The following is a 24,920-nucleotide window of genomic DNA, read 5'->3' on the forward strand; positions in this document are numbered from 1 at the left end:
AAATGTATTTACAGCTCGCAAAACGAGCAGAGATAATCGTAAAAGAAACGACGCTGAGGCCACTTTAAACCGCGGTATGACCACCGATATCTTTCGACCGCTTTCGTTCCTTTAGGCTACGATCTGGTTATCCTGATTTCGTACCGCGCCGTCAACGAGACACGAGAAAGCGTTAACGATCGCGGGACAGCGCGTGCGGAGAGCACCATATGATTTAACCATAAATTCGATCTGCATAACAAGGCGACCCCTCATGAATAAAGTCATTCGTATTTCGATATTAATCATGCCTCGCCACGCCATCCGGAACAACGAGTTTAGAGGTCTGCCCTCCCTTTCATCACCCGCCTCTGTTTTCCTTCTCCGCTCTCGCGTTTCACGTGAAACGCGCCTCTGTCAGAGGCCGACGCGTCTCTTTCGCGCCGTCTGCTCGCCTCGTACCATCGCTATCGAAAATTTCAGTCTCCGCTCGCCTGTTCATCACGTTCAAATGCGTAAGTGTTATTCACCGACTGAACCGATCGTTCCTTTATAATTAATGACGCTACATGTTATTGGTTTTCACGGAAGCTGAGAATTTTGTTAATGACATTTATAGTGGAAGCGTAGCGAAGTGGATTTGCGTTGTAACGTTTCGTTAAATAATCAGAAGAACTGTCAGGATGGAATATTACACGTTTCCCTCTTTGAACCATATACGTACATAGATACATATGTATATCGTAGGAATTAGGTTAAAATGGGTCACTGTTAAGTAAAATATATTAGGATATTGGCAGTAAGTGAAAGATTCGGCTGATATGAACGAAATATAACGTATATTTGAGGAAGATGTGAGATTCCTGATGTTAGAATTAACAAGATATGTTACGATCATTTAAATACTTTCACTAATAACGGTAAAAAAGATCGAAACTAATTTGCTATATCGTCTAATCTTAATTGAAAGTGTACATTTATGACGGAGACTCATGTAGGATTAGGCTGTAACCTATTAAAACGTTAGAGCATTACTAGAAGCATTCTGCTTCTCTAATTATCTTATCTCTCTCCGACACCGATAATTTCATTCTAACTAACCTTACCCAACCGAATCGAAAAATCCCTCCCAACCATCTCCGATTCTCAACTTAACCCGTACTAAACTCACAAACCAAGAACCGCCCACGTACATACGTTCACCTGATTGCGCGAACGTACCTATAGCTAAAGATGCATATTTCCACGACTAGGATCCAAGGAAACCAGAGCAAAGTAATTTCTGATAGCGGTTAGGAGCGGAAAGGATAAATGTATCGGGTGTACCGAACGTAATTAGAAACATTCGAGGAAATGGATTGTGGGATAGGAATGCGGGTTTTCGTTGCTCGACCAATGGACGCGACAAGCGAAACGGTTTTATCGAGTTTTCCAGAGAATTATCTATCGCGACCACGGTAGATAAAGTATCTACGTCTTCCGGCCGATAGGTCCTCCACTATTCCCATCTCTCTTTTCCTTCCTGTCTCTTTGCTCCTCTTCTCTGCCCGAGTATGCCTTCCCCTTCTCCCTCCTTTCTGTGAAAGCCAGCAAGCTCCGTTGCAACTTCCGACTGAATAAGCATCACCTCACTTCCGTTTCCGACGATGTAGCCTTTGACGTAATACGTGCGCCGTTTTCTGTGTCCCATTGCCTATCCCATTTCGTCGACCTCTCGTTCTCTTTCTCAGTTACCAGTCTGCGTATCTACTTCCTCTTTGATACTTCCCTTTCTCTTCCGGCCTTCTCTTTCCCCTTTCTGTATTTCTTTATGGATCCACGAACTATTCTTTGCGGTGTTACCATTATTGCCGCATCTTCGTCCGTGTCCTCGGCTTCTTGTTTTAATACCACTCATCGAACTTTTCAGCCACGTTGTTTCTCTTAAGCGATCTCCCTTTGACATTGCTTTTTACGCGATCACGCAAAACGAGTCACTTAACGCTTTGTCGATTGTTAGAAGTACTTTGCTGGTCGTTTTGATATGAAAGTTTCTCGAGTTTTTTAATATTTATCGTTTTCAGCGATCTATCTTTCGCGTTTCGGTACTCCAGTTTCTTTACGCGGAATCTTAACTGCGAAATTAACGACTGACTGTTGCCGGGCTTGTGTTATTGCATTTACTCTTGAAGCACGTAACAGAGTCAATTTCTTTGAGATGTTCAGAGAGAAATCTACTTTTTCTTTGTTAATGGAAATATATTGGTTTCGAAATTTTTTACAATACAAAAAAAAAAAAGGATAAAGCAAACGTTTAGATTGTAATTGAATCCTTTGATGTAATTTTGTCATTAACGTAGAATGCACTACGGATGATATGCTGCGTATTAACGTAACAAAAACTACTGAGCGTTAGACAAGATGCGTTGCTTCCAGCAATATTTCCATCTACTCGAATACCTTTTTTGTATTGCTTTATAGTGAGATAAGTTTGTACGAGATGAGATGCTAATGGTTGCCTGAATTGAATTATAAACGGCAAATAAAGACAGAGTATCTGCTAAAATCTCGTTCCGTCTATTTACCGTCAGAAGAGGCGCATTAGAACCATCAAAATTTGTACATCGCTGAACGTTAATTTTCTACCGACGGAAGGTTAATTCCATTCCACACAAAATACCAACGCGTTTTCAATTTGTCGTTCGAAAGCTAGAGTTTCATGTGTCAGGAAGAAATCTCGGTTACGTTTCTCGTAGAATACAAATGCGACGTTCTTATTTTCTACTCCATCATAGACAAACTATCCGACGGAAGTCCTGTGTCGTCGCGTTATTAAATCTTTCCACGACTAAAAATTGAATTGAACCTTTTGTTTTCGATATCCGTCGCGAACTCATGCTCAGTTTTCCGTGATGTAAAAGCTAAAACGGATTATTCCTTTTGTTCGAACTTAGACAACGCGACATCAAACGAAGCCAACGATTGCTTGAACTGCTGTTTAAAAGATTAAGATTGAACACGCTCGATTTTACGGTTGACAACGTTGATATGCGGTCACGGTGATCCTGTTAACAGATTGATCGCTGGACGAATTTTATATCTGTGTACTGCACATAGCGTTGATGTATTGTCGTTTCTTTAAGTACAATAAATTGTTATACTCCAATATAATATCTTATCAGACAGAAACGTTTAGTAATTTTCAGAAGGTTGTACTATAGGTTATATATATGCTGGTAGTCATGAAATTATATGTTGATTGTATTATATATTGATTGATAATACAAAAATTCCTAGAATTTTATAGATCTCTTAGAAATAGATTTTATAGATAAATGTTCCATAGTGCATTTCACATTTCAAATTATTATTATAGTATTAACAGCATTATAAAGTTTACGAAGATCGAAACATTTCAATTAATTCTGACATAATTGGTTATCGGTGGACCACATGGCGTCACTATCAAGTTTAACGCCAATCACTGGTAAATCCGCAACGTTCGTGTCAAAGATTCTACGAACGTCCCTCTATCGTGTCATGTCAGAAACATACAAAGGAGATATACGTAGATATTAACTGCATTATAAATGAAAAATGACAACAATTATGTGGACTAACAAGATAACAGCGATGCATCAAACGAGCTTAATCTCTTTCTATCGCGATTCTGATAAAGTTGCTGGTTTTTTTTATCGAAGCTAGACACGCATCTGGCCGCAGCTTTATTTCTTCTCGGAACGTGTTCCACGCGTTCGCCGATCCCGCTTCCGGTTTCCGCTAGACTTCCGGCTCGACGGCATCCGTGAAAAATTGCGTTTCGTCCGCTATTGCCTGACCGGTGAAGCGTTACGCCGACTGATGACGCAAGCCACGATGAAATCTCTTCTCTTACCGACTTACGGTTCCATTTCCCCCCTCGCTCAGGAGCAACCTTTCGTCCTTTTGTTTTCGTATCCGATGAACACATGATCCCGGTTTCCGGTGTCCTCGACGGGCCACGTTCTCCTCTTAGTCTTTGCATCCGACTTTTTTGAATTCGTCCTCGGCGTTGTATCAGAAGATGGTATGTCCCCACTCTGCGCGGAAACGTCGACATCCATCATCCGAGGAAACGGAATCTCAGCACTTGCTCTGCCTCCGTTCTGAACGATCCTGGCGACTGTGTTGGCAATGGCTGTGAGACAGTGGTGAGCGATCTACCAGATGGGAGATAATTTTAATGACAAGCTTTAAGCGGAAATACGAAAAGAAAAGTACCGTTGGAACTAGGTTTCAATGTTATCTTTCATCCTCATTCTGAATTATGGCGCGAATAAATCTTTGCTTCTCGCGCGAAAAATGTTATTAATTTTCTGGTAATATGTATAGATAGAAAAAGGTATCGTTGACCGAGAAGTAAATATTTGGAGCGAAATCAGGGGAATGCAGTTATCGTTAGCGGATAGAGGAAAGGCAATTTCGAGAAGAAGACATGGAGGTTCGCATAAATTTGACGGAACACAGCACGCCATAAAACCAACTGCAGATTGTATGCGCAAATGCAAGGTGCATGTTCTCGTAGTCGTTTTTGCCAGCGTCCGCGAACCGAGCCAACAAGCTAGGCATCCTCTTGCCAACACTGTCTTTCGCTTCTTATCTCGCAGTCGTAAAGTGCATTCGCTCTTGATAATAGTACGTAACGAAAGGCGACTCTCGAATTATCGCAATAACGCACTTTGCGATACATCGCCGGGAAACATTCCGCGCCAAAGGAATTCCCCTACTATATTCCTGCAAGTAAATGGGTCCATTAAGAAATTTAATATCTTTCAGTACGACTGCAGTGCTGATATTAGCAAATTGCGTACTATTTTTCGCAATATTTTCATCAGATCGGAAAGGAAATGATTACATTCGAAAATTTCAATATATATCTTTCATATATACTGAGATATATTATCAATAAATTTAATAAAATATTTCTATCTGTATTTCCTATCGACGAAAGTTTTACGTTAAATACTTGCAAAATTTATTCTCGAATATTGCTAGCTTTTCTATTCATCTCTTAAGCAGGAATAATCTCGTATTTATATTTCCAAAAATACAAGATACCAGTTTCTAACTTCGTGGCTATAGATATTCTTGATTAATGAATGATTGATACTGAGCGAAGAATGATGCTATGAACAGATAGAAGGATAATCGTTTTAAATTTCTACGAAGCTATTGCACAAATTCTATCGCAATTAATATGGAAATGTTCGTGTTCGTTCGTTGCTAACCGAGATCAAACGATGCTAAACCTAACGACGTTCCACCAAAGTGGGAAAAAGGAAATCAATTTGTTCTCGCGTTTCAATCGACGGATTAGAAGTTTTCGGGTATTTTTTCCCCTGAATTCGTGGAAATCGTTGCCAGGTGCGAGTTTATGCAAGTTGCCGGTTCCTGTTGTTCCTGGTGATTGGAAATCGCTTTTGTCGTTAAGCCAAATCGCATTTCTAGATTGCCTCGTTACCTCGAGCTATTCTGGACACCTCGGACAACGCCAACACGAGAACGAACGAGAAGGGATCGGTTAAAGCCTGTATTGCGAAAGCCTCGTCCAATTATCAGCGTCTACAGGGCTCAAAGCAGTCGCTCCTTTATTGTGTTTACTGATTGCTGACGACGCTCCCGAAGGTAGCTTCGCTTATGCGGAAGCACTCAATATCCAAACACCCGAATTTTCAGTCGACCCTCTATTCAGAAACGTCGTTCTCCGCTTGCATCAATACCAAACTGGGATTCCGTTTAACTTGGCGGCATATCAGTTTTAGTAAAATTGATGCACTTGCTCCCGAGCACTACGTAATCCTCTGTTATAACCAGATAGAGGAAATAGGCAAACCTTCGATGAATTCCAATTTGTTAGTCCTTTTATCCCATTTATTTGATTGGTACACGAGTACGAAATGTCGTTTTTAACTCATAAAGAACACATGGGAAAACCATGGTAATTCATTTAAAAGATTTTACTTGCTTACCTTTTTACCTTTATGTCATTTGGTAGTTTCAAAAGTGAAACGATTAATATTACGATATATTTAATGTTGCTAGAATTGACAGTTTTGGAATCTTAGGATCAAATAAAAGTATAGTTCTGGTTACATGGAATTGATTAGTGAATTTTAAGGTTGCATATTATGTTCTTTCTTTTCTTTATGTTTATTGTATTTATTATCAATATAATATATTGTATTAATCTCATACGAGAAAATATTCTGATCGAATATTCTCATTGTTCATGGTAGACAATATTTAACAAAGTTTAGGTATTTTTGTTATAAATCTTCTTCACATCGAACATACGTAATTCAAAGCAAATTATCGATAATATAAAGAATGAGTAGTATAAATCGTCAATTTCAAACTTTGAAAAATCTGACCTAATATATTTCGTAAAAATATATTCGATTTTTCACTGAATTTTCGATGATCGTGGAATATTTAACTATGCAATGCAATCAGAAAGGTTCGAAACTCCCTCGCTTTTATCAGATTCATATTTCATCGGACTATCAAGTAGTTTGATCGAATTTTCGCATCGTCTTATCGTTGCTTCTCCATGTACCGACTGACCGCGTTAGCAGGTCAGCCAAGCAACTTTTAAATTTCCCATGCACGGCGATACCCGGCCATTGGCATAACGAGAAGGAAACTTGGCCGACAGAGAATCGAGCCGTAAGTGGAATGGGGTGGCAGAGGGGAAAAAATTCTTGCGAACTACTCACGACGGAGACCGCCAGGATGGAGAAGAATAGCGAGCGTTGAATAGAAAGACGGCGGTGGAAAGTTCGAAAATTCGTTGAAGCGAGGCCAAGTCCGACGTCGTATACAGAGGGCAGAAAATGGCGGACAGAGTCACGTTTGTCTTGGAGTTCTTGCGGGGCTTAGCGTCGCTCACCCCCGTTGCTACCGTTTGTTCTTTTGATTCTTTCCAGTCACTTCACCGCCACCGTCGTCCACCTACTCTCCGCCGTTACCTTCCAGAGTAACCCCGGCAATCTTTCTCGAAAAGTTTGGTTATTTAATTTCCTAGCCGCGGTCTGCCAGAGGAGCGCCGTGTCTGCTCCTTTTCCCTATCCGCGTTAAGAGAACGTCTATCTCGTGTGCCCCCAGATGAACATTTTTTCCTTGTCAACCCTCTTATCGCGTGCTGCAAATGATTGTCGAGCTTCGTGAACTCCCTGTGAACAAATTACGTTTAGATTGATCAGTTTAAGGGGAACGTGACCTCGCATTAAAACTTCTGCATTTCATAGAATTATTATTATTTTTTTAAGTAGAAGTTAGTAAAATTATAATAGGACTAGCAACGATTAGAAAACAAATTTACAAATTATCTATCGTAAGTTTCGTAACTTTGGAATTTTTAACGAAACTGTCGCGATATCGTTTCTTCGAACGAAAGTAATGCCACAAGTGAAATTTCGCCGGCTGAGAAATATTTCACCGAGAACGGAACGCGAGATAGCGTTTGATAAAGCACGCGTCGATATCGAAGAGACAGCAACATCGCAGAGACGGATACCCGACGGAAAAATAACGCGTCGTCACGCACAGCTTCTCACGATTACGCGGTCTCGCACGCGACGAAGTCCCTCGCAACGATTTCTCGGAACTGTCCCTTTCCCCGACGGTTCTTTTGAATGCTCGTTATCATGCAAACGGCGATACTGCGAAAAAACGTATCCGGTCGGGAGGGAGTTTCGAAGGAACGCGTATCGGCTTCAATACGGAACAGCTTCTTCGCGACTGCACGGATAAGAATCTCTTTGGCCACTTTATAGAATCGCGTCTGGTCGTCGCAGGGCTTTTTCGTCGCGCCATTCAATAGTCACACGCTATCCAAACGAATCTTTCGACGCAAGGGTCCACCAGGGAGAACGTTCGTTCCGGATATTCGTTGTATATACAACCGTCTCGATGGAGCTGTGCTTGCAACTGCGATCCTTCCACTATGTTCGTTTGTATACGTACATGTTCGCAAACTGTGTGCACGGACATACCAGCGCCGACGTATAATTCAGTTTTACCCTGAAACGACTCATTTATATGCGTTCGTTTGATTGAATCTCTCCCGCGTAGCCCTGACTCCCTCTCCGCATCGTTTCTTTCCTCTTTCTCGTTCCTCCCTTTCATCTCGCTTCCACCACGCAGATTTCCACCCTGTCCCTGTCTCTGTATTTCTTTCTCTCTTCGTTCTCTTCGTTCTCTGTCCTCTGATCCCTTCCCTAACTTCTTCTCTCATTTCGACTCTACCCATCTCTCATCTCTCTTGCCTTTTCTCTTGTTACCACCCTCGTCGACACCAACGCGGTTAGCTGTTTCAATTTCCCCTCGCCTCACAAAACTGAAAGGCGTGCCCATCATCTGCCGTGTCCTCTCGCTACGCTTCTACTTTTCGTCCTTCGTACACGCCTTTCTATCTTCTGTTCGCGCGATCGTCGCCCGTTTTCAACCGTTCCAGATAGTCCACGCGACGTCTGTCCCCGTCTGTCATGCATATATCGTTTATAGTTTATAATAGTAGTCTACGTTGTTGACGCACGTTTGGATAGGTCGATGGAATTTGATCGTTGCGCAGTACGATTGTTTGCCCGGTGTCGACGGTTTTCCAGGAATTTCCAGCGACTTTCAGCTTTCTGTCCTGTTTATCGGTTCGTGCTTAGAGGCAATTCGGGTTATAGAAGCCTGCGAAACGATCGTCTGGGGGGGAGTAATGGCCAGTTGATTCGATGGAACTAGCTATGGATTGCTTCGACTCTGTTAGAAGCCTCTCGCGTTAGGCTCCGTTTAAGTTACTTTTTACAGGTTCCCCGATGGCGATGATATAAAGTTTCGTTGGCAAACTTCGACCGAGTAGAAGTATCGCTCGATTTGTGACCGTTTATAGAAATCGAGAAGGTAAAAAAAGGAGAAAAAATTACGCCTATGATATTTCTTTGTATATATATATTTCCTGCCATACGCTTTTCAGGAACACGTTCCATTTCCACTTATCGATTTTGCTGTCACTCAGGCTCTCTTTTACCGTCGAAATTCAATTTGTCACGCGGGCAGGCAGCTTACTTAAATTGAAGTTTACAGCACTTTCTGCCAGTATTTTTGTTTTACATCGGAGCGCTTCGCATCTTACGCGGAATTTTCACCGTAGACGCGCGAGATAACGCAATTTCGTCAGCCACCGGGGTGGAAACGCGTAAAACGCGACTGATTATCCGGCAGGAATCGAAACGACGAAGGGTTTCGTGGGAAGCGGGCTTGATGTAGTTCGGGATGTACGACTAATGCAATTATATCTCCACCCTCTGACTTTCGGTTCATGAATATCACCGTTTGATTTGTATAATGTCGAGTTATTGTTCCGGATTCGAGGGGAGCAACCATTTTATATCGAATATCTTCAACTAAATCGATTTCAGTGAAACGTGAAAACGTACGAAACTTTCGAGAAAATACTGTTTCGAATTATTTGAAAAAAGAGGATAACTACTTTCGTGAAACCTATCTATAGTTTATTTTTGAATTGTGTGATTTTTTCCCTCTGAATATTCGTTCGAAACGACTTCTCCGTTCTTTTCTCTCTTTCTCTTATCCTTCTTCTTTTTGTGATAAATGTATACTCGATAAAATTACGAGAAAGAACCACCTGGATGAAGCATTAATTGAAACGAAGAAAAGCTTTTTTTTCATGCATATTTCGTTATAAATTATTCAATATCGATGTCCTTAACAATATTACGGTGGACGTGGAGAGCGAAGGAAAGTTTGAGAATCATTACCGTCTCTGTTCGTGTTACCGTAGCGCCTTCAATCAAGCTCCGTTGTCTAGACAATTAACCGGACGGTCGATGCAATTAAAAGCAATTGTTACGAGCGTGTGTGTGTGTGCGCGCGACCGCGACAGTGCGACTGGGAATTAATGTTCCTGCATTAGAACAAACGGATCGCTCGCCAAACTCCCAGGATTTCAATAACAATTTTATTCTACTGAAAATTCATTTTTTATCCATGTGCCGGTTATCGACGCGTAAATAAATAAATTAATTATTATATAATCGGCTATTTCGCTTTGTTCTATTCAATATCAGTCGAAAACGTAACAAGATTAAACGAAATATCAAGTTTCCTATTGGACATCTATGTATTACATTATCCGATTTTTCTCTATTGTAAAAATATTTAGGTTGTCTGATCATCGAAATAACGTAACCTATTTTATTCCCACCTCGATTATAAAACCGTATTTAATTTTCCAATCCTTCCAATAAATTCTTAAATTCTAATACCACTAATCAGACATTAACGTTGCACAAAGATTAGACGATTTTTATCTTTCATCGATCTCGTCCACGATCGCTTTCCTTCCTCCGTTAATCTTTAAACACTCAAGTCTTTTTTGTGCTTTAAATGAAAAATGGAGGTTAGAGAAAAGCAGTCCTTTCTTCGATCTTCATTATACCTGGATGGGATTTTTCGTTTCCTCGTTTAACCGGCGTAATTGACGTCTCGAGGATCGGGAAAACCTCGGTTATCTCGGCGGCACGCATCGATCCGTCCCGTCGGCGCAAAACGCTTTTTAGGATAGGCCGTTTATTCCGGTTGCTTGCCGGCCTGGTGACTAATTACTTCGGTTAACTGCTCGTGAAAAATGCACTACTGGCCGAATCCCCTGAAACGGAATGTATAATCAGGCCGGATTGCTCGGCGATCGGAGCCAGAGAAATACGCGACGGGGAACGGCTCGATCGTTTCGAATGGACATCACTGTAATCACTGGTAATGCAGATGGCGGTAGTCCGCCGATGGGCGCATCGACAATCAGCTATATAATTAGCGAGGCCTCGCCCACCAATTAAGCTGCATTCATTGGGCGCGATCGTTAGCCCCGCCGTAAGCATATTGCCGTGAAAAATGTATACACTGTTCGCTAAACGTTGCTTAACACGGTCGTTGACGCGATTATCGATCCGCTGATGAAAAATGACAAGGTATCGTTTCACCTCGCGAGTATATCGATGCTTTGTTGATCGATGCTGATCGTTATCTCGTGGAATAAAAATGAAAGAGTAAGAAACAGTATCAGAGATGACTTAGATATGGTCCGCTACGAGTCTAGTTGTCTTCTCGTTTTTATATCAATAAAAAGCATAATTAGATTTTATATAGTGCACTGGTGGTATTGTGTTGAAGAAAGAGTAATTTTGTGATCATTCCTTGTTCTTGTTCGGCACTGTCAACTATCCTAGCTAATGCAATACTATCGATCTCTGCGATACTGTTACTTATTCTGTGTTAGTTATTTTTGGGGGAAATTGTGGTAACGTGAAATGGGGTAAAGTCACGAGGGAAGTGGAGCGACTATGCCAATTCTTGGACTTTGTGTGTGCGTGTATGTATGAATCTCAAAGTGACAATTTTTCTGCAATTCCACGTTTAGTTTTAATTTAGGTCGTTTTCTCTTTAATTTAGTTCTGAATATAATACACATAAGCGAACAAAAGTGTTAGTGAACGGACGAATTATTATTAATAGTTTCTATTATTCGTTCGTCTGCATGATGAAATGAATTTGTTATGAGCTGTTTCATGAGCTGTGAACGTTTTCAAGACAGTAGTATCTAAAAGTATCTAAAATTGCCGTAGAAATCATTGACAAGATTAAAACTAATATCGAGACCAGATAAGTGTAATTCAACATTGACGTTTGTGTCTTTTAAATATTAAGAATTAAGAGAAGAACGTTAATACGTCTATAGAGAGACAAATAAAAATAGAAACTAAAATTTGAGATACAGATAGAGATAATCCATCGAAATATTATAGGTCGAATATTAATTAAACACTGACAAAAATATCAACCGAACAATTTCCAATGTTTAAAGTAATTTTATTTTCCTCGATCCGCTACATTAAACACACGAGAACGTTGGGACACCTAATTGTGGAAACACTCGCAGGGACGCGAAGCGTAAAACCATGGCAAAACTAAAGCTACAGGAAGAAAGTTCTCTGCGGTGAAACAAGCGGGTCGAAAGAAATCCAAATTTCATTAACTGGCGGATCGATCTTAGCCACAGAGCGGAAAAGTACGCAATGGAAGCAATCGAACCTCTCTTTCAAGGGAATAGCACGGTCTTTATCGTCTGAAAAATCGAACAGCGAAAAGGTTCGCGTTCCTGTGGTTGCAACGTACGACATTAGCGGATACCTATCCCTCGTCGACGTTATTTTGGAGCACGGTAACCACAGCTCGTCCGGTAATCCTGTTCACGAGCTTGAAAGCTCTCCTCTCTTCTTGCCTCTTTCATTGCGCGTGGTTACTCGAGATCGCGGTCATTTCGAAGGTTTGCCGGGGCCACGTCGGAAGAAGAAGAAGAAGAAGAAGATTCCCTCTCGTTCGCCTTATCGAGAACGATTCTGCTCGACGAGGGAGCTCCGCCTCTCGCGATTACGCTATACCGACTTCCATTCCACTCTTTCGATTCTGTAAAGAACAAACAGCCACTGAATCGCGACTCCATTCGCGCTTTACACGCCCCAGTTTCGTCGTGATCGATCTTTTCTCCGTACAGGATTCCTCCTTGACGTTGTTACAAAACGACCGCGATCCGGCTGAACGATCGCGATGCTTCGTGCTGCCCGCTGGCATTCCGATCGAGAAAGAGAAAGTAAACGCGCTTATTTCGTACGGTTGAACAAGATGTTTGTAAGATTGATACAATTGGTGTGCGATAACTTTTCCTTCTTTTAAGGAGGAACGTAAAGATATGGGATTTTAGAGGATTTATAAGTAGGTATCATATAAATGTTTGTGTCATGTTAGAACGATGAGGATTTATAGAGTAAGGAGTATATTTTCTATTTAAGGAGAATGATTAGAATTCTTTAATTCTTTCAAAAGTTTGTAAAAGACTGTACGGTTGATTCCTATAATCATTTAATGTTGGATAACGTGAAATATTATATGTGCTAAAAACAACTCGATCTATTACGATTAATAAAGCAGTTCTTTCATGATCAATCTCAATTTTATATTCAACATTATGCAGGAGCGTTTATTGATAAATAAAACATACTAACTATATTTTACACCTTTTACAATTCTTCAAGAAGACAATGGGAACTCCTATCAATGTTTCAAGAAATCGATACGTTACACTTACGAAACTGTAAAAATCCATGCGCGCGCTAAACGTAAGCTCGTCGCCAGCATCGATTACATTTTCCAATAAAGTCGTTCATAAATCAGATTTCGCGCCCGAGACACCGGCCCGGACGTTAAATTCACCGCGCAAACTTTCGCGAGAGCCTCTTGCCCTCGCCTTTATGAAACCGCTATCCGAAAGGCGACAACGTGGTCCGGGCGGGGTGCAACGTAAAAAAACCCCATCGTCGTTCTACAAGGTTCATTTTATCGAGGGTTGGCGTGTGATCCATCTCTTTTAGACTCGCTCTACATTGCGTTCCCTGTGAGCCAACTATCCCTGACCACGATCGCGGACGCGCCTTGCAGTTTTCGCAGGGATGCGCCCGGGGAAAGTGTTCCACGTCGAGACGTCTTTTTCCCGACGTCTAATATTTTTGTTATTATCCCCGGACGTCTATCGCATCGATATGGAGGATGTATCGGCAGCTGTCGCCTCCGTATAAACGCTAACCGTGTGCGCGTACACGCACACATGTACACAGGCATAAAGCTAGAAGGGACTAGGTTAACGTACGCGTTCCATGACGAAGAGAGAGTTTAATACGGACGGATGACCGTAAAGCCCCGGTTTCGCTAGGCAAGAGGAAGGTCGAGAGATATATAGAGGGTTGGGTGAGGCAGAGAACGAAGAGAGAGGGTGGCATTGGGGCGGTCCAGGTGTCGATATAATCGAGAGACTTGCTCGTCATCAAAGTGCCCCCGTGGTTCTCCTAGCGCAGCCCAGTAGCGGCAACACAACGGCTACAACGGCGAAGCTGGCGGCCCTCGTTAACGCAAAAACGCGAGAGATGATGGATGGATGCTAAATTGCATTAATTAAATCCACCGTGACACCCTAGGCCGTCAGCCTTGGTATCACTCGGCGGCTACGGATCGGGCCTGCTTGTCTGTGATCGAGGTGTGAGCCGTTTAAAGGGGTATGGGTCACTTTGATGATTATACCCCGTACAGACCACTCTCATCCCCTTTCCCCGTAGACGGTCTTCCTGCTCCTTTCTACTCCGTCTTCGGGCCACTCCAACCTACCAGAGAGCCATTCTCGTAGCCCATCCAGACCCGTTCATAGTACACGTACCTACCTTAGTACTCGAAGGTTCCGCGTCGGATCTCCGGCTGCACCGACCGAAGCGAAGACGTCTTAACTATCAAAGTCGTTCCCTAGATTAGGCCGCAATACGATACGATTCTGGCAAGAGCACTCCTAGGAGGATACCGGATCCTTTTGTCGTTATTGAATGACGACCTACTCGTTGTTTCGCCGACGAAACCTTGGCACAATTTCGCGCGCCTCTATTGACTGGTTTCCTTTGATCGTGATTCGTTTAGCAGTTGCAGGGCCCGAACTCCGCGTTCCTCTGTATCGGAAAGTAATTTTCTTCTCCGCGCGAATCGATCGGTCGTCTGGATTGATTATTCGCAGGTTTTTTAATACGCAGACTCATTGCGGAGTGAAAAGGACGATTATTCAGCGATGAAATGTATTTCTCTCCCGGATGAAGTCAATTATACCGGCAATCGTTATGGATTTTTTACTTCCAGTGACGCGCAACACCGCCTGGAGCCAATTCTGCGTTTATTTAAATTTAATAGCTCCGTGGGGCGCCACGCGATCTTACTCCGAAGAGACGTGAATCGAATGAACGCCTCGTAACACTTTTTCAAATTCTTACCTTCGTCTTTACTGAGTCATTCCGCAAGACCTTACGATACAATGTTTTTTTTTTTATATAAAGCAACACTTACTCTGAAAATCCTTTGATTTTATTAACATTTTCTTCCAAGAAATGTGAAAAATGGTGCAAATGGAATTTAATTGAAAAAGTATCATACTCACATTTTATAGGTTTTATAGGTCGTATAAGATCGTATCAAAATTATTCAAAGTTATCGAAGAAGACACCAAGAATTAAAAATCAAGTCAAAGTTGTATATCACATAGTTATGTACTACTTACGTAGCCAGAATCTTCGCAAAGTTATTCATAGACAACGCCCATTTTCTCCCTTCGATCCCTCGTAAATCTTTGGTTCGATAGGATCGAGAAAGAAGTACGGCTCCGTGAGGGTGAAATATCATTCTGTTTGTAGCCGTTGTATTTCAAGTTCGGAGGGAGGAAATTAAATGAGATCATCTTTTCGCTGTACCTTTTGGAATTGCGTCCTACGCTTTGATGTTCTAATTTGATCCGCGTTGACGCGGGAAGAAAACACGGGGTTAAGTGGATTTCGTCGAATAAAAGAACACCGGCGCGAGACTCGTATGGCAAAGTAAGACATTATCCCGAGCCAGTGGCGAGAGGAATCGGTCGGATTCTGTTCTTCGACTTCGCGAACGAGATGATGAGATCTCGATGCTGTCGCGTACCATGTGTTTCGCCGCGGAGATAAGTGAGGGTTACGCTGCGTGGATATTGGGTATAATTTAGTAGGTTGAGGCCTCGTCGATGTTTCATCAGCCGGAAGAAAGAAAAGGGTAGACGATAGCAGAAGAAAAAGGGAAGTTACGTCTGGTGTGGTATCGTGCAGTGTATCATGTCTTGATTATTTCCAGGATAAACGCGAATCGAGCGTGTTCCTCGGCTAAAAATCATAAGTCGGAATAATAAAAAGCAAGAGATTGGCGCAATTATCTCGCCACTCGCATGCTCGCGTGCACCAGTTGGATGGGAACCGTTGCCTTACGAGGCGTGGATCGATGTCGAGAAGCAATTGGGACGGTTAGTTTGTCGCAATTAGAGTTCGTAATGACGATCTAATGATCTCCGTGAATTGCGTTTCTTAGCCGTTGAAAGAGCGGCGCGAAAACGCGGTTAATATTTCATCCCTGTGACGCGTAACAACGTCCAACGATTAAAAGAGGAGGAAATTGGGTCGACGTAATTGTTGAATTTTTAAGTCGACGTTTCGCTCTTCCCCTGCCGCTGCTTCTTCTCTCTCGTTTGATGAACGCGCTGTTTGTTCAATTAGGCCAAGAGATTCGTTACCCGCGTAAATCATTTTTATTTTCATTGAAAAATATTACACCAGGGACGGAAACGCGAGAAACGGTAAAATTAGAGTGTCATGAGGGGACGCTTTGCTATTTAGGGGGAAAAGCGTGGAAATGCATTTTGAAACAAGCGGAAAAGACGAAAAATTTCTACGCTGACAGAGCGCAACGAAACGCAAAGGAAATTCTGCTTGCCTCTCTTTCTTTATATCTTAACTCTTCCTCCATTTCTTTACCCGCTAGATTTTGTTGATCTTCGCGGGTGACAAATATTTTCGAATCGTACGTACTAAAGAGGGATCCGTCGATTCGCTCTTCGGAAGCGACGAAGCATGGCAGCTTCAAAGACGCACAGAAGTACCTTCGCGGAATAAGAGGATAATGTGGACTCGATTTGGCGTTCTTGAATATTTAATATCTCGCGAAAGCCTTCTCATCGCGCGGCCGCTCTTTTTACGACAAACCAACCATTTGCTCTTGTCGAAGCGGAACTAAACGAAGAATCCGACTGTGTCCGATGTAGCATCCATAGGATACGCGACCGATCGTCCCTTCTTCTGATTGATCTGCCGTCATGGTGTTCAAGGAATCGTTTAATACCCCCGGATTTTATGGTTTCGCGGCTGTCAAAGGATCGTAAAACGGGAACAAGAGGGAATATGGAAATAACGTAAAAATATTTCCACTGGAAATACGCATTCGAACAGAGGCGAAATCGTTTTATTCGAACACGATTAAGTATACGAATACGTGGTTATCTTTTCAGTCGTGTTCTTCTCGAAACTTGATTTTTATCTTCTCTCTCGGATAGAATTGAAATACAAACGCAAGCGGAAGTTCTTGTTACTGATACTATGTACTTCGGAAATCGTTTCTAATAAAACGGTATTTATGATCTTCAAGACAACATCGAGATACTATTATTGCCTCAATCGATCACATATAAAATTATATCGGTTCTTCGTAATACAAAGAACTGTTTAATTTATAAGATATTGCTACGGCATAAGAAAAGAGACATATATTCTTTCTTGGTCATAAGGACGAGATCCTATTAAACTGGGTTTCACACGTCTATAAATCAAACACGAAACATTAAACGGCAACTTAACTTTGCTAAAACTTATCACATCCCCCTTCCCTCGAATCGCGTGTTTCTGCATTGCACGGAGGTCCATTCAGGCCTTCGTCGTTCCATAAGTCAGAACTTCCATGGGAACTTGCTGAAATTTAACCAGGCGTCGGGAAATTCACGGAGCCTCCCCCATCAACCGCATCACGAAATGCTGTCCGGCAATGAATGCCGCGGAACAGCCAACATTATAATGCCTTCTTTCTTATTCAAGACGAATCGTTCGTAAGAAGTTCCAAAGTTAAAACGCCGTTTCTCTCGGATATGTCACTCATCTAAACATGAAAGGGTGTATTCTACGTGCTCTTAGGCGAGAACCATTGCATTGCACTGCTCAACGGCTGCTTTACCCATTTTCGATTACGTTGCATTCTGGAATAATAATTGCACACTTGCCAGATTGTATAATAATTTTGAGTGTTTTGGATAATGCATTTTTTCGTTGATATGTGGAATATGTATATACATGGAAATGATAATGTGCAAAAAGGTCTTGGAACTAAATAACTTAGAAATATATATTTTGATGCTTCATCATAAAAACATTGGCATTTTAAATAAATTATCTTGCATTTTCTTTTCGTCGTTATTACCAAATTGCAATAAGCGTGTATTCTTGTACAGTTAAATTTATTTATTGCCTTATTATACATTAAAAGTAAACGTAGAAATATCAAAAACTTCTTTTCTTCTTCAACAATAATTCTAACAAGTAACTTCTGTGACTTCTTCTTTAGACTAAAACTGCCATAGGGATATAGTTCAAACGTTGCAACTTGGTAAGTAAATTAGTCCAAATGCTTCTTCGACAGAGCTCTTTGGCAAGAATAGAGATTCTGGTGTCTGCATGTGTCGTATCCTGACAATTTATATTCCAGATACTAACCGCAGCAAAAGTCACGTCTACACGGACAATACTTTCAACGATCTTCTTTCGAAACGGAGGAAAGGTTGAACGTTCGCGCTTAGAAGCCACGCAAGAGAGAGGATTCGTTGGCCCGGTAAGAAACGACAAAGGAAAAGGGGTAGGGGTGGCTCATGCAATTCTAAACTATTTCAATGAAATGGGATAGCGGTTGGTAGATTTGTTGGTCGCGGTGCAACCGGCTAGTTCCTAGACTAGAAGACAAGGCAAAAGGTGGAAGAGAGAGAGAGAGAGAGAGAGAGAGAAAGTTAAGAAAAGCCAGGCTTCTGTAAGGACTCGGCTCTCTTCCTTTGTTCTAAAATTCTTACGACTTCCCTTACGTCTTGCTAGGTCCCATTCTCCCTCTTCAGCGAGGACAACAAAGGGAGTGGCCTGCGTCAAGCATGGTGGTAATGGCGGCACCGCAGCCGCTGGATGATACAAAATTGTTCCTTCTTTCGCGCTTGGTCGGGGAACACTTTGTAGGTAGCGAAACGGGCCGGATATGCCTTGCAACTTTCTTTGCCCGTCAGCTCAACGTTGGCTCAGCTAACTTCGAGGGTTTTTACATTAGCATATCGACTTATTCATACAATCCGCTTCTCTCTTCGTGTTCCGTGACGGATGAACGCGCGCGCAACATTCGTGCTCTCCTCCGGGCTATACGGGACCGTCGATGATCACGCCGTTGAAGACGTACCACGCTTTTTGAGGGGCTTTGAATTTCGCCTTCGACCCTCAGGGGAATACGTTACGACGTGTTTCGATACATTGATTTCGTTAAGTTCGAGTGCTGACTGCCGCGTCCTCGAACCGTCCTTCGAAACACAATATTAACTTTTTCGAACCATAATATGTAAAAAATTTAAATCATGTTGGTAGACTCTACTTATATAAATATGGAGTGTTTTCCAATTGTACATGGACGTTTCACGGGGTTAATTTAGAGTACAAACTTAGCATCATTATATAGTACGGACAGTTTGTATTAATATTGGAAAAGTTCCACGTAGTTGAACTTTGTCGAAACAAAAATAGCTCTATACGCCTATTATAACATTTGCGTCATCTTACACCATTAAACGCGATCGATATGTAGATCGCAATTGTCTTTACACACCGTATATTAAGGGTTAAGTGAATGCACTTTTCAACGATCGTACAAGTTACTTGTAAAGAGAAGAAGGAGTTGATACGAGTGTCAAGGACTCGAAACATTAGACACAGAAAAATCTGCAATAGAGGGTAGATAACAGGGTTTCACGATAAATCGGAGACACTTCATAATTCAAGCCTTCGCAACGAGAGTAGAACGCTCCAGAGAGTCCAATTCCGAACAGCCGTTTCGTTGGTGTGTCCGTATTGGCCCCACGTAGTCGAAAATTTTTCATACGAGCTATAAAAAGCGTCCCTGGGGCGAGGGTTAAGAGAAATATCAGGGGTGATGGTTCTTCGGACATTCGTTCAAACTGGTAGACGACGAGCGACTCGGATTGGAAAGAAACTAGCGTGGATCATAGAGTCGCAGAGCACGAGCAGCGCTTGCCGACCGTGGCCGAAGTTTGCCGAGCGCGGCCGACCGCCTGTGAACGCGGCAACTCGCATACGACTGTACAGTCGTGCCGCGGCCTCCATAGAGGGAGGTTTATACAATCTGTGCCGCTCACAGCGTTCCGTTTCGTCGTGAGAAAGCGTCGTAAGACGCGTGTTCTATCTCGACACGCCGATGGACATAAAACCATGTTGTGACACTTGTACGAACGATCGTTCGACAATCGTGATGTCACGGGATTAAGGAAAGGCTGGCTCGTTCGTGGAGTAAAATTCGGCGACTCGATCGTGGGCCGAGCAACAGATGTGACGTCGCGGGACGCGCTCTTTATATTTAGTTGCCAACGATTTCCTCGGTTGTTTCTTCGTACGCACGAATATATACGTATACGTTCTCGTGTGTCGGTTCAACGATCGCACGCGACTGTGTATTACTTCGACAGTGACGTAATATGGCGCGAACGAAAGTGTATCACGGACGTCAGTGACATAGAGCTTTACGTCGATAGAAGGGTTAGGTTGCATGTTTAACCGTTTATCATAGATACAAGCCTTGAAACGATTCAGAGGTATTCCGTTCCTATTAGCGATCTTTACTTCGTAACTTTACGTGTACGATCACGTTCGTGTATGCCACGTAACATAGAAGAAGAAAAAAGAGAAAAAATAAGAAAGAGAAAGTGGAGAATCTTGAGCGATTGTTAGGCCTGTATCCGGTGCTGGCCGAACGACCCTATCTCAAGGCCCTCTACCTGCGACTAAGAATACTGTAAGGACACGAGGTACTGGCGCGTCGTTCCTGAAGCAGGAAAGAGAGGCACAGGAAGAATTCCTTTGTCCTCGAGGGCAGAGTTGGTGAAGCTGGTGGACGAGAAGCGGCGAACGTAGCGGCCGAAGTGGAAGGGAGAGAAGGAAGCACAGCACGCGGTCGAGTTTCTACCTTGTCGATCGTATATACCTGGCGTGCGTGAGAGAGAGACGGCGCGATCGTTGGTGAGTGAGACGGACAGTGAAAACGAGCCTTGTGGCATCGGTGAACGTCCGTCAGCGCGTTGCCAACGGCAAAGGGCAACAACCACGCCGTGAACACAGATTGTAGCGCGCTGTTAACCAAGGCCAGGTCGAATTTAACGCTACAATACGCATTTTCACTTGACAGTGACCTTTCCTGTTCTCTCTTGCGATTCACGAGAAATTTTCAATCGGTCTCGATACACGTGTTACGCTTTGTAGTGTAATGCCTTTGGTCGATTAGCGTCAATTGTGCACGCTTTTCGTTTGAAATTCGCGCTTCAAAGTGTCCAGCTGGGTCTGCGTGTGCCCTTTCCGTGAATCGTGCCCGAGGATGCAACGACGAAGATTACCGGATGCCATGTTGCTGCTGGTCAGAGCAGCTGTTCTCGCAGCTGTCTTGGGACTGTTCCTGGGATCGAGCCATGCAAACAGGCCCGCCGGTGCGCATCCCGGCCACGCGTACTTCGAGCAACCTTGCTGCGGACGCTCTCATCTTAGGCATCATAAAGGTTAGAATCCTACATACACAGCCTTTTCCTACTTTTTTCTTCGAATAGGTGCGGTACGATTCGTGTGTTAGCGTAGATAGCGGATATGCTGGACGTGTTCGGGGAAACGATCCTGTGTTTACATAAACGAACTGTATCTCGTAGTTCGAGCGATAAGTCGAATAAATTCTATAGAAAGTACTGTTGTGTGCGAGCGATATTACATATATATGTGGTGTATTTTGAGGTAGTTCTAGGGATGTTTTCTTCGATGGAAGAGGAAGGTTTTAACGTAATTCTTGTGGTATAATAGGAAAAGGTTTCTGAAAGTTGTTTAGGTTATTCTGCGTTTAAATAAAAACGCGCAATTTTTGTGGTATATCCTGTAGATGGAGTTAATACGTAGTTTGTAGCATAATAATTATGGCGGTAAAGTACAAACTGTGTCGGTAAATATAAATTGCTTTAAGATGAGGATTTTTAATCAGTATAATTAACAATCAGCCGAATCGATAGATTTTCTCTCTATGCTGTTTTTGCTGTTGCGCAGTAGGGTTTGATCAAGTGTATATTTACAAACAAGTGGTTCGAAAATCGTATTTCTGCATGTTGTGTTTACCTTTGTATTATTAAATCAATGAAGTGAACGATCAAATTGAAATTTTCTGGATAAAAGAGTACAACAAAAACAATTATCGGGCGTTCTATATTCTATACTATCAAACTGACTGAAATAAAATTTCGCCTATATTTATTATGCAACAACATAATATAACTTGCAAGTATATGTCTAATCAAATTCAAAGAAAACACAAGGCTCGCGTTTAAGATTCCAAGGAATTGACTTCTATTCTTTCGAGTTGAAAAATTCCAAAAGTGCAAGTTCGATTCAATTAGAGTATTGTGAAAGATTTTGAAGTATTTAGGGTATCTAAACAGACGTGAGACACGTAATACGATGTTAGATAACCAACTTGCGTAGTTAAAGTTACACAAATGTTTTTATCAGTTTGGAAAATCTTCGACTTGGCCAATTACTCACTTAGAATTCCCGAATCTTTGTTTTAACGAATTTCTCAGCACGTGATGTAAAGTTCCTTCGGTGGTTATACGTGATTTCCTATGATTTCAAGAAAAATGTAAAATCACATTAAACTGCCTTGAAGTGTATGTAAGTAGGTTCGCAAAACGGAACATTGGAAACACGGAAAAATTGAATTTGGAGAACACCCAAAGTATAATAAAAATCGGGCTCGGCCATTTGCCGCTATACGAAACGTAATACCTGTCTCCTGTAAGTTGGAAAAATCCCGGGGATCTTCGAACGGATTTAAACTTTCAGTTCAAGCATGTCTGTTTACCGACTCGCGTTCAGAATTCATCAGTAGGGTACACAGTTTGTCAATCTTCCCTTAAATCCACCGGACGTTCTATGTACGTCCCACTGGCGAAGATTTTCACCAACTATGAAACTTCCTTTCGACCACTTGTCTCCCGAACTAAAATATCGAAAACTTTCGGCTGGCAAACTTCTACCGAAACGTCGGGCATTAACGCTTCGACATGTTCGATAGCTAGCGAAAGCTGATTCACAATGCGCTTTTCATTAATTACCGGGTAATAATGATTTCGTTGCATCCGTCGCCTGGTGCCGAGTACTCGTCGGGAAATCTCGCGGAACAATGTGTCGTTACTGCCACGTAAATACCCTTTCATTAATTAATATTATGAGTTTCACTTCTGTCGACCGCTCTAAATACCAGCCACCCTCGCGTTCATGGAACAATGTGGCCCGCAACCCGTATAAATCGCCAACTTTCAAACATTCCACATCGTCCGGTCGGCCCTTGCCTATAAAAGACCAACCCACAGACACCCTCGGTGGCTGAAGGTTAACGAAGTCTCCGATGGTGGTTTACTCTTGGAATTTTCAATGGTCGCGTGAAAAAAAAAAAAAAGGATCGCTTTTCGCCACCGGTATACATGTACGAGGACAGTAAGGGTGGGATTAAAAGGGTGAAGTTTTTTCTTTAGCCGGAAGGGGGTGGCACTGGCGGGGTGGACGGCGTAGAGATAGTGACCGACCCCCACACGCGTTCTCTTTTTCGCGGTAAATCATTTAGGAGGACACGCCGGTACGAAAGGGACGTAAAAACGACGTAGCCTGGTACCGAAAAGCCCGTTAGCATACATCACCAATATTATCTCGGGGAGGGCCCTGCCACACGATATTACCGGGGCTTAGAACGCCAGGACTGACTTCATTATGTGCCGGGGGAGAGAGAACCGTCGAATGGAATGTGGAATGGTTGGTTGGTCGGGCAGAGCCGGCTGCTGGCTGGTTGCTTGGCTGCCTCTCTGCCAGTTGAGAGCCACCGAACGCAGGCCCCTCTCTTTTCCACGTATGCATACTCTTCGTCCTGTACATGCACGAGTTGTGTTTGGAAAATGCGTGGTTTAAAGGCGTATGAGTTTCGATGGGGATGCAGGAGAAAGGTAGCAGGTCGAGGGTAGCGGTGCCACACGTGAGAAAGGTGGTCCATCGGTGGCGTTCTCGCGCGGAGAGCAACGGATGGAAGCTTTCCGCAAGAAATTTTTCAACTCGCACACCGTCGACCAACAGGCCAGACGAGACACGAAATTCTCGTTTAGTTTTTTGTTGGTCGCGCGTTTCGCTTTCTTTGCTCGCGCGAACGTAATTTTAATTGCGCGGTTGTCCGCCTTGTTATGCGAATTTGCTCGCCACTTTTTCCTCTCGTTCCACGCGAAATTGCTGTTACCGAGGCCGGAGGGAACACCGAACCTCTCGTCGAGTTTCTCGTTTCTCTCTCTCCCCCTTCCTCTCTTGGGTGAGTTCGTACCAGGTTGGCCAGGGGCGAAACGAAAATTTTCACCCGTTCTCCTTTTCGTTGTTGATTCCACGCTGCTTGCTTTATCGCCTACGGTTGTTTCTCGCGTGGGGGTTTGTTTCATTATCGGTTCATGGAGCAAATGGATGTTAGGGGTTCTCGTAACGATGATGCTGAACCCTCGATCTCTCGCCCGATTCTCGGACGAATGGGCCGCCTAATCTTTTGTTGAACGATTCTGCGTTCGGAGTATGACGTTACATATCCTGCGTGCTGCTAAGCTGCGTAACTGAAGATATATAAATACCATGGAAGCGTATTCTATGCGAGTTATTGTAACGCGAGATCGACGATAAGGGGGCATTACGTGCTGATTTCTGCAGAGAAATCGATGTTGATAACGTGCTTGATAACAAACATTCGTGGCTTTATGGACGTTTTATAATGTGCATATAGCATGTATATAATGAAAACTTCTAATGCATTTTATTTTTTAAACATTTCATAGTTGACATGCAATCAATTTATGTGAAAAGTCTTTTCTCTAGTAACGCGATAGAATAACGTATTGAAAATTCCTGTTAGCGCAGAAAACAAATTTACATAGGGCAGAGTTATTTTTATTGTAACGTCGTTTTTTACAATTACCTTTTCCGCGAGTGTTTTAAATAGCGGAAATGCGCGCTACTGGATGCAGAACACGTCTACTTTTTCATCGCGCAAAAACTGGAATATATTGCAAAACCGCAGGTCATGGTTTTCCGTTATTCAGATACCAAACAGTACGTTAATTTAATCCG

The 24,920-nt window shown here is 42.7% G+C and overlaps 1 protein-coding gene across 4 annotated transcripts in view; it reads left to right on the forward strand.

Moving 5' to 3' along the window:
* Window positions 1-24,920, forward strand: part of LOC122568153 (semaphorin-2A) — a 558,514-nt gene that overhangs the window by 277,127 nt on the left and 256,467 nt on the right. The window contains exon 1 of one of the 4 annotated variants that reach the window (XM_043727555.1): window positions 19,849-21,292. The exons of the other annotated variants lie outside the window; for them this stretch is intronic. Coding sequence (XP_043583490.1) covers window positions 21,115-21,292 — 178 coding nt within the window. The 5' untranslated portion in view covers window positions 19,849-21,114. Of the gene's footprint in view, window positions 1-19,848; window positions 21,293-24,920 lie in introns of those variants that run through there. 4 annotated transcript variants of the gene reach the window in all.

This window comes from Bombus pyrosoma, linkage group LG6 (assembly GCF_014825855.1).
Source record: "Bombus pyrosoma isolate SC7728 linkage group LG6, ASM1482585v1, whole genome shotgun sequence".
NCBI lineage: Eukaryota > Metazoa > Arthropoda > Insecta > Hymenoptera > Apidae > Bombus > Bombus pyrosoma.